Consider the following 11,439-nt stretch of genomic DNA (forward strand, 5'->3'; position numbering starts at 1 on the left):
TGTAACAAACCCCTGACAAAGTGGCGCAGTGAGTAGGATTGATCCACATTAGCCAAAACTCGAGGTTAGATTATCGATGTTATTAATTTTTTTGTGTATCCCCAGTTTGTAACGAGAAGGGCGGAGAAGTGACCGGCTGTGCTGAGCGGAGAGAGGCAACTAAATGGAGGATGTGAAGACTGTTTTATGGTCTAAGTCTGGTGTTGGATGTGTGATGAATGTGTGTAGTGGTAATTTTTCTGCATTCGTGTCATACTTGTGAAGGTTCGAGTTGTCGAATCACGCTTGCCATCCACACTCGTATAAGCGACGCGTTTTCGTCGATTTATTCCATGTTCAATTACTTCGTGTGCATCTAATTACATGGTTGGGTTTAGTCATAGAATTCGCTTATAATTCACGACTGGTGTGCCCGGTGACTGAACTTCCGTTACGTCACCTTGTCTTAATTGTAAGGCGTCGTATTTTTGCCATTACCATTAACGACTTGAGTAATCAGTGCAATCGGTAAGAGACTGAGCACTAATTGTTTAATTTAATTAATATTAAACTTTATCGTTTAATAGTGTTCCCCTGGCATATGTTTGTTTTATTTAAAAAAAAAAAATTTGCTTTTGTTTAAAATAAGACAGGATGTCAACTTTCAATATAATAGATATTGTAAAGACCGCCAAAGATGCGGGAATTTCCCCAACAGATATCAATACTTTAGTTGCTCGTGAAGAGGAGAGATATAAAGGAGAAGTAGAAAGGGAAGAAAGACGGAGAGAAAGAGAATTTAAAAAATTAGAATTTGAAGCCGAAGAAGCGGAGAAGAGACGCCAACATGAGCTAGAATTGGCTAAATTAGGCATCGGAAACCAAGGCTCCGTAGTTAATGCGAGTCGGTCTCCTTATCCAGATTTGAATTTGCCAAACTTTTGTGAGGGCAAAGATGATATTCATGATTATCTTGTACGTTTTGAGAAGATTGCGGAATTACAGAATTGGGGGGTAGAACGTTATCATGTTTACCTTGGAGCCCATTTGACAGGGAAAGCCTTAAAAACTTATATTAATTTGCCTAGTAAGATTCTATCTTCCTACGAATTGGTTAAGGATGCTTTACTTAAAACTTATTGCTTAGGTGCTGAGTCTTATCGTAAGAGATTCCGGGAAAGCAAAGTAAACGACACAGAGTCGTATGTTCAATTAGTCACTAGAATGGAACAGTACCTAAGAAATTGGATAAGTCTTAGTGAGGTAAAAGAGAATTTCGATGACCTTTGCGACTTTCTTGTTAGAGACCAATTGCTAAGCAATTGCTCTTTAGATATGCGGGTTTTCTTAAAAGAAAGATTATTTGACAACATTCTTGATATGGCTCAAGCTGCTGATAGATTCAGAGCTGCGCATCACAATACTAGAGCGAGGAAGACTTTCTCTGTGAGAGAAGAAACGAGCGAAAGGCGCGACGCCAAATCCGAAGTAGTGTGTCACAACTGCAGATCAACGGGGCACATTCGACCTAACTGTCCTGAATTAAAACGATCGCGGTCGGGGTCATCAAAGGTTAACTTTGTTTTTGAATCGGATCTTACTCCGCAGAACAGTGTCACCGACGATGCGACTCTGTTTAATAAACCCGTTAATGCTCTCTTTGATTCAGGATGTTCAACTATTATAGTTAAAGATTCGCTGATTCCCCCGCATGTAAAACGAAGAAAGACAATTACACTGTATGATTACCTTGGTGTCGGCAAGACTTTTCCCGAAATACGGTGCTTCATAAAGAGTAGATTTTTGACTGGATGGGTGAATGCTGTCGCGGCTCCCATCAAATTCACAGACGTATTAATCGGAATGGTACCCGGGGTCAAGATACCAGCATTAGATTTAACTGTTAAAACTAATAACGGCAATACCTCAACCATTAACCATGACTTTGCAAGTGCTGATGACCAAGTAATGAGAGTCCAGACTCGAGGAGGTAAAATAGCTGACCTTGCTAGACCTCATGCCTTAAATGTACCAGAATTGATAATTAAGGATATCACAAAACGGGAACTGATGGACGAACAAGGCAAATGCGTAACTCTAAAAGATATAAGGTCAAAAGTAGAGAGAGGGAATACAGTAAGTGTCAAACATAGAACGGTAAAATATGAGAAGGACAATGATCTCATTTATAGAATTTGCGTTAAAAGTAAAAATGAAAATGAGATTGGTATGAAGCAATTAGTTGTCCCTCATAAGTTCAGACATGCCATTTTGTCAACCGCACATGATTCCCCTGTTGCCGGACACTTTTCACATCGTAAAACATCTGAAAAGATATTTTATAAATTCTTCTGGCCAGGCGCGGGTGCCGATGTGAAGCGATTTTGTCGTTCATGTTCACTATGCCAGAGATCTTCCCCTAAAGGAAAAGTAAAGAAAGTACCATTAGTGTCCATGCCCGTGATAAATGAACCGTTTGCTCGCGTTGCCATAGATCTCGTAGGCCCGTTATCACCTTCAGAAAGAGGTCACCGGTATATCTTGACCTTAATAGACTGCGCTACTCGTTTCCCTGAAGCTGTCCCTCTACGCAGTATAGATACAGTAACCGTCGCAGAAAATCTAATTGACATATTTTCACGTGTCGGTATCCCTAAAGAAATATTGTCAGACCGAGGCACGCAGTTTAAATCTGACCTCATGAATAAGATAAATAGACTTTTATGTGTTAAGGCTCTCTATACGAGCCCGTATCACGCATGTTGCAATGGTACAGTAGAAAGATTTCACGCAGTTTTGAAATCTATGTTAAAGAAACTATGTATAGAACAACCACAAAACTGGGACCGATACATCCCCTCAGTGCTATTTGCCTACCGCGAAATTCCAAATGACACTTTGAAGTTTTCTCCTTTCGAACTGTTGTATGGCCGTAGGGTTCGTGGACCGCTTACAATCCTGTATGAATTGTGGACCAACGATAATCTGGATAGCAATGTAAAAAACGCTTATCAGTATGTGTTAGATCTCAGAGCTAAATTAGAGGAATCTGCTCAGTTAGCATCATCTCATGCTAACCTCAATAGTAAGCTATATAGAACTTATTTCGATCGCGGCGCTAAAGCACGCTCTCTCGCCGTTGGCGACGAAGTGCTCGTTCTGCTTCCTACGACACATAACAAGCTCACTATGCAGTGGAAAGGCCCATACCCCGTGATTAAACGTCACGATAACGGCGTAGATTACTTGATTAAAGTAAAGGGTAAAACTAAACTTTACCATATTAACATGATGAAAAAGTTCATTAAAAGGGAAAAAAATGAAATGCCCAAAGTTTGCCAGATATGTGTAATAGACGATGATCCTGCTAGTGATGACACGTGCGATGTATCTGTAATGAGTAATTCGGTAACTAATTTCAATACAGGTCCAGATCTAAAATCTGATCAAGTAAAAGAATTACGAAATCTACTTGATAAATATCAAGATGTATTCTCAGAGAAGCCTGGATTAACTAGCTCAGTAACGCACGATATAAAATTGACTACCACCGAACCCGTACACCGCAAACCTTACACGATTCCCCACCATTTGATTAAACCATTCGAGGCGGAAGTACAAAGAATGAAAGAACTTGGAGTGATCGAAGCATCCGATTCGCCGTACTGTTCGCCCGTTGTTCTCGTTAAAAAGTCAAATAACACTTGGAGGTTCTGTGTTGATTTTCGAGCTCTAAACGATGTTAGTCAATTTGATGCTGAGCCGATGCCTTCTATGGACGAAGCACTGGGGCATTTTACGTCCGATAAATTTTTCACAGAACTCGATTTGTGTCGAGGCTATTGGCAAATCCCCTTAAGTGAACGATCTAAGCCATATACTGCTTTTGCAACCAAGTATGGTTTAATGCAATTTACGAGGTTGCCATTCGGATTGAAAACCGCATGTGCGACGTTCGTACGATTAATGAGAAAAGTAATTAAGGGTCTAAATAACACGGATTGTTATTTTGATAACATTGTTGTTCATAATTCTAATTGGGGAGATCACTTAGCCGACCTTGATAACTTGCTTAACAGGCTCCGTTTACACGGATTAACTGCAGGTCCTGATAAATGCTTCTTTGGCTATACTAAAATTAAGTATCTAGGTTTCACATTGGGTGATAATTGTTTAAGACCTATGGATGCTAAAATTAAAGCTATAATGGATATGCCTCTTCCTAAAACAAAAAAACAATTAAGATCTTTCTTGGGTACAGTCTCATTCTACCGTAAATTTATTCCTAATTTTGCAGATATAATGTTCCCCATTAATGTCTTACTGAGAAAATACAGTAGCAATGTGCTAATATGGAATGATGAACAGATTGCAAGTGTTAATTTATTGAAGGAGAAACTAATTAACGCCCCAATTCTTACGTTGCCAGATCATAACAAGCCATTTTTCTTAAGAACGGATGCTTCTGACACGGGTTTAGGTGCAATCCTTCTGCAGGAAATAAACGGCGAATTAATGCCTATTGCCTATGCCAGCCGCACGCTATTAGACCGCGAGATGCGTTACGCAGTTATAGAACGCGAATGCCTCGCTATAGTTTGGGGAATAGAAAAATATAAGTGTTATTTATATGGTAAAGAATTCTATCTACAAACAGATCAACAGCCATTAACATATTTACGGAATATGAAGAATAGTAATGGCAGACTTATGCGCTGGTCTCTCGCCTTGCAGGCATATTCCTTCATAATTCAATATATCAAAGGTGTTAATAATGTAGGAGCTGATCTTCTTAGTCGATGTCCAGTAATTATCGATTAATGGAAAACACCACTTGGTTAAAATCTTACAATTTTAAGTTAAAATGGGGGGCCATGTAAGGGGATTATTAGGTAACAGTGATGGTTTCCCTTAATTGATGTTTCCGACTGCCGGTCGATGATTTGGTTGTTTGTTTACGTGTGTATGAGGCGTTTAGTTCCCGCCGCCAAAGCAATGTCGGTGACCTCTCAGCATGGACGGTCACTTAGCTCCGATCTTCTCGACTGATCACATGTGAGTTTACCGACTTGTACTTGTCTATTTATTTTATGGCTATGATAAAATGATTGTTTCTGTTATAATATTTAAATAAGACAGAGTACCCATTACCATGTACTTTTCAGCCTCTTTTACATTTATGGTCGAATCAGAGAGAGAGAATCACACGATCGCTTGTGAATCACCCAAAACATGCAAGCGACATCAAGAGGGTGAGAAGGGTGTGCTTAATAAGTGAATAATGATTCTAGCTTAAACCCTAGTACTACATTAATAAACAGATGTAACTGCGGGTCACACCGACTCAAGTTGCCGATCGAACGAATAACTTCGGGTTTACCTGTACCTACTTTTCGAACGTCGGAGCACAGATCTATTCGGCGTTTACGCAACCCCGGGATATATCGGGCATACCTGTGTGCTATGATAACGGGGAAGATCCTATGCTATACTCAAAATGATAAATTTATATAAAATCGCGTTACAAGCTCTGTTCTAGCGCCGATAGAACATGTCACCAATGAGCAATGTAACAGTGCTAAGATTAATCAGCTAGGTTTGACCGGGAAAAAGAAAGTGAGGTCAGGTCAAGACAGGAAACAAATGGTCATCTGTTGACCTTTTCCTCATCCCGAGTGAACACAAGCAAAAGAAAATGTGCGGTCAGGTCGGGGCAAGGGGAGGAACGAAATAAAATGAAATGATATGCGTGACAAGAAAAAATCACAAACTCGTTAAATTCATTGCAGGTCAAACAACATAAATCTCTAAAAACGAGAGAAATTAATTAATTACTTAACTAATGAACGATATTCATGTTTGTTGACCACATACCTCGATCACACAGATCAGGAGAATAGTGTGAGAATGTACCATTTGCTGTCATTTAGCACTTTTTACCCAACAAAAACCAATGGCTTAACACAGCCTTAGTACAATGGCGAACAGTAATGGTAGTCAGTGTAAGTAGGACTCACAACACATGTGAAGGGGTGAACACATGCTACGACGATGCTACGACTTAGCTTAGGGTAAAAGTGCTGAGCGTGGTTACGGGGTAGGGTCAAACTGCCCTGAGGGTGAAGGCTAGGCCGACCTTACCCGCACCGCGCATTGTACACGAACTCCCCTAGGCCTAGGTCCTCCTCGGTATAAGTAGTGACCGTCCCAGCTGCCGGAAGTGACTGAAACAGCTGGAGGAAGGATGGGGGGAGCGAGGTGAGAACACCAGTCCCGTCTGCTACATCGTACAGTGTGTGTGTGTGTGTGTGTGTGTGTGTGTGTGTGTGTGTGTGTGTGTGTGTGTGTGTGTGTGTGTGTGTGTGTGTGTGTGTGTGTGTGTGTGTGAGAAAGAGAGAGAGAGAAAGAGAGAGAGAGAAAGAGAGAGAGAAAGAGAGAGAGAGAGAGAGAGAGAGAGAGAGAGAGAGAGAGAGAGGAGGGAGAAAGAGAGTACCATTCCAACCAGTTTACTGGAAAAATATGAAGTAAAATATAGTTTGTAAGATTATGCAAATCTCGCTAAGGCCCATGCACAGTGAAACCTGTCAAACTTGGATTGACACACAATATTAATTTTTTACTTGTGTTTTGTGGCTATAAGTCAACATCCCCTCCAATCTCATGTCCGTTGTTCCCGTGAGGGTCTTAGGAGACGGAGACTGAGGCCTGATGTCAAGGATCGGGGCGATCCTTGACATCGGGCCTCAGCCCTCGACTCAACTAATTTTGCATGGATTGCTCTTCTTCTCCTCTCCTTTTCCTTCTTTTCTCCAACCCCTTCTACTGTCCACTTCCTTAGGTGTGAGAGTCGTGTTGAAAGTGCCAGTCACGCACGGTCTAGGGGAGCCAAGGGCACGGTATTCCTCTATTTAGTTATCTAGCCCTTACCCCACAGGGTCCCTGAGGGGTGGACCATTTTTTCTCGAGTTTGTACCGTTATTAGGGGCAACGAGGCTTTATCAGCTAGCCCCATTGATTTTAATTTAATTTCCCCAGTTCCTAGACCCAGGGCTTTCCTTTGACAACTCTGAACACTACTACTACCCCCTCCTCAGTGCCTACTATCACCACAGTCTAGTCCAAATCATCCACCCGGGTAAGTGCTTAATGTCCAGGAAACATTCCTCCTCTTCCAACATCTTTTAATTCATCTTCACCCCCACAGCTTTCTTCATCCACCGTTATTACTACTCTGCAGCCTTATTATCCATCTCTCCGCGGAACTACTTCACCCAACGCCGCTCTATCTTCGGCAAGGCCCCGTCCTTCAACTACCCCCACCTCTACAAATCTTTTGAGTACTGTTTGGCCCAACCAAACGCGATGTATTTTTGTGATCCCCTCTACATCCCTTATTCTGACAACAATCTTCTCTTCCAACAATTATTAAAAAAAAGATGGCAAAGTTTCCTTGCGCAGCCACCCCAATCGTTTCCGCCTTGTCAAAGTTGCATCCGAATCCCAAGCTAAAGCAGTATCAACCTTGACTGACTTCACTGGCAAATCAATCCAGCTCAGCACCATCCCTCCCTCTGTACTTGTACCGAAACTGTCTTCATCTCCCCGACAACCTGCCCTGTCTTCGACAAGGATTGGTCAGATTGTGGAGAAGACTTACTCGCCTGCCTCGTGAAATATGATGCAGTATTAGTACATCCCCCCTAGAGGTCGCCGCCGGAAATCCTCCACCAATATTGTCAAGATTACTTTCCACAGACATAACCTCCCCTTTAATGTTTATATTGGTGGAGAGTCCCTCCCTGTCCGATCATATCAACCCCCCTGTCAATATCGGAATTGTTGGCGTCAAAGCCATGCTGCCAAATACTGCTGCTCCACAGCTCAATGCCCACTATGTGCCCAACCTGGTCATAATCGATCAAACTGCTCTACAGGTGTGCCAATTGTGCTGACTTCCATCATGTATTCCCTACCTACAAGTCTGAGTTTGAGGTGGCAATTCTCAGATTCAAACTGTGCCTCATTTTACGTGATGCCAGACAGGAAGCACGTCGACGAGTTTTTTTTTTTCTTACTCCCTACTTCAATATCCCCTGTATCTATTCCTCCTCCATCTTACGTTTCTACTTCTACGCCTTCCTCTCCCTATCAAATTCTTTTGCAATTCTAAATCCAGACACCCCAATCTCCACCACAACCCCGACACATATCCCTCTCTCTCAATCTACCCAAAGCAGACAATCTGAACATTTCTTCACCTACTTCTTCCTCTGCTCCTTAGATGCATTTCTTCACTTATCCCCCTTACAAGAAAACATTTGTTTTTCAAACCTCCCCAGCCAAATTCACTTCAGAAACCCTCGAAAACATTCAAAACTATCCAATCATAACCCAAGAAAATCTGTCTGCACCTCATCCATCTTCCAATCTCTCTTCTCCGATTCCCTCTACACTCAATGTAACTGCCGACATCCGTCCTCTTATTCATGGTCCCCCTACACCCCTCCCTTCTACTCCCTCCCAACACACCCCATTTCCCCCTGCTTCATCTTCCCCATTATCCCTTCCGTTTCCTCCTGGATATACATGTCTCCCCTTCCCTGGAATTTCTCTTGAAAATTATGGTCTAAACGCCCTTAAATTCCCTTTCTCCTTTTGATAATCCCTACCTCACGCTATGGACATCCTTGCAAAATTCCACACTTCCTTTGACAACTTTGACCTAATCACCTTTGTTAATTCATGCCTTAGCCCATTTACTCACCCACCCCCATTACCCTCACCCCTCTTTGCCCCTTTTGCCATACAATCCTTAACTGTTATACGACTTGTAGCACTTTTAAATCATCAACTATCCCCTCCCCCCATCCTCTTTACCTTTTCACTACTGCATCTTTCTATACTGCTATATGTCTTTTGATGTCTAGCACATTTATATTGCATTTATATGTCAACATGACTGTAGAGGAGGCTTCCGATGCTATTAGTTCCACTTGACAGCCCAAGGAAATGGCAGGAGAGAAAGGGTGGAAGACAAAGTTAAAGGAATTGATTGTGAGTCGGTCTAGGACGCAGTTGCCTCAGCATCCAAGTCTGCTGATTAATGGAGTCTTAATCACTTCTGTTTGAGCCACCGTGGTCACAGCATGATACTGACTTGTAGTTTTCATGTTGTGATGATCTTGGAGTGAGTACGTGTTAGGGTCCCCAGTTCCTTTCCACTTAGAGTGACTGTGTTACCTTTTAGGTAATCATTCTCCCTATTTTATCCGCGCTTGGGACCAGCACTGACTTGGGCTGGCTTGCCCATCCAGTGGCTAAATAGGCAATCGAGGTGAAGTTCCTTGCCAAGGAACTTCATTGTATCTAGGTTCGATTTACCTAAATTATGTAAATCAGCGCGCGTACTCACATACGATGCATGTGTGCATGGATGCACCCACGCACTCGCTTGCGGCGATTGGTGTGTTAGGCATTTATGATGACAACATAGATTTATGAGGACAACATTACTCGTAGATGCCTTGTTTCTTTCATTCTGCCTCACTTTTGAGTATTGTTCTCCTGTGTGGTTATCTGCTGCAGAATCACGCTTCAGACTGTTTGACCGTTAATTTATTTCCATAAAATTTCTCCTGTCTGCCGTTGATTTGGATATTGGGTATCGTGGGGATATGGGGACTCTTTCAGTCTTATGCAAGATTGTAACCGATAATTCACATCGCCTCCGTAAGTTTTTACCTGATTTTTATCAATCTGCAAGAATGGAGACAGTTTCGGTACAAGTATAGAGGGATGGATGAAGCTGAGCGGGAATGGTCTGCCAGTGAATGAGGCAGCTGTGCAAGGAAACTTTGCCTGTTTTTGGAATAATTGTTGGAAGAAAAGATTGTTGTCAGAATAAGGGCTGTAGAGGGGATCACAAAAATACAGCGACTTTTTTTTTTCCTCAGCTCACGATATATGCATTTTTCCCGAATGGCATCTCATTTGTTGGGATGTAGGTATAATGAATTTAAATGTATTTTTTTTAACTACTAAGATCATATTTGACAGAATCGTTGCTACTCATATGTTAATACTCATATATCGGAAGTAAAAGCAAAAGGACCGGGGAATCGAACCTCATTGAATTGGTATCCAGAATGAATAAGCTACTGTAAGTATGTGGTTTTCTCGTTTGGTTTAATCATCAGGCTTACCGAAGTCATTCTGCAACCCACATATGGAATGTGATATTTTAAGACACAAGAAATTGATCATTCGTGGAGTATGACAGGAATTTGAATATTGCAATCCTTGCTTAAGCATTTTTTTTCTGTTAGAAGCTTAATTGTAAGGCTGATAGCGATGATAATGCCAATGATAATGATAATAAAAATAACAGTAGTAATAATAATGATGATAAAGATGATGATGATGATGATGGTGATGATGATGATGATGATAACAATAACAATAATAACAACAATAATTATGATGATGATGATGATGATGATGACACTTAACAATAGTCATTTTCATAATAATGATGAAAAATATGATAATTATTAATCCTTTCTATAATCATTGCCATCATCGTAATACATGTCACATAGATAGCGGCACTATCAGCACTATCATTTGAAAATCTTTCCCGATACAAGTTTGCATAAAACTCTTAAATTCCTTTATCTTGCATTAGATTGTTTACTTGGATGATGTTTATTGTAATGTTTTTTGTAATCTACCAGTATTTATTCATATTTCCCACTTATTGAAAATGAATTTGTATTTAGTGCTACTAAACAACCTCTCATTTTCTTCACATGTGTATAGGTGGATGAGCAAAGATGTTTTGATATATATTTCTTAAATTACCATAAACTCTTACAACGTGGATTACATTAATTGAGCAAATACCTAACTAGTTAGGCTTACCTTAAATATATTACGTTTCATGTTTTTGAGAGTAAGGCGATGATCAAAGAAAACGAACATTTATTTTGGGATAACTGTAATCTCTCTCTCTCTCCCTCATCCTCTCTATCAAATGTGACAATAATTATATGAATGCAAATACGACGTTTGACTGTATTGAAATGGATAATAATAGCATTTATGATGTTTATGACCATTAAGATTATCATGTGTTTTTAAACGCGCTTGTTCTTCATTAATCATATGAATAACCTAGATTACATTATTGTTATTCTTATATTTTAGTGAAAATATAAAGACGTTTCCATGCGATGTTTGGACATCTCAAAAAATAATTAAGAGTCTGGCCCAGGTGTTTTTTGCTCGTCTGTGTATGCGTGTGTTAGTGGTTCAATGCTGTATGTTCTGTGTAGTGGTTCAATGCTGTATGTTCTGTGTAGTGTTTCCGCAGGAATTCGGTCTATAAATGTTGCGCCGTGTATCCAGAGTAGTGCTTTGTTCTGTACTGATTGCATTTTGTATTTTTGTGAGTTTGATATT

The 11,439-nt window shown here is 40.7% G+C and overlaps 1 protein-coding gene across 1 annotated transcript; it reads left to right on the top strand.

Moving 5' to 3' along the window:
* The first annotated feature begins 633 nt into the window (after positions 1-633).
* On the top strand, positions 634-8,976 carry LOC119596789. The gene is made up of 6 exons (XM_037946114.1): positions 634-718; positions 800-3,880; positions 4,277-4,785; positions 7,015-7,114; positions 7,684-7,924; positions 8,907-8,976. The coding sequence occupies exons 1-6, from the start codon at positions 634-636 to the stop codon at positions 8,974-8,976; spliced, it is 4,086 nt and encodes a 1,361-aa protein (XP_037802042.1).
* The last annotated feature ends 2,463 nt before the right edge of the window (positions 8,977-11,439 follow it).

Source organism: Penaeus monodon, chromosome 38, assembly GCF_015228065.2.
Source record: "Penaeus monodon isolate SGIC_2016 chromosome 38, NSTDA_Pmon_1, whole genome shotgun sequence".
Lineage (NCBI taxonomy): Eukaryota > Metazoa > Arthropoda > Malacostraca > Decapoda > Penaeidae > Penaeus > Penaeus monodon.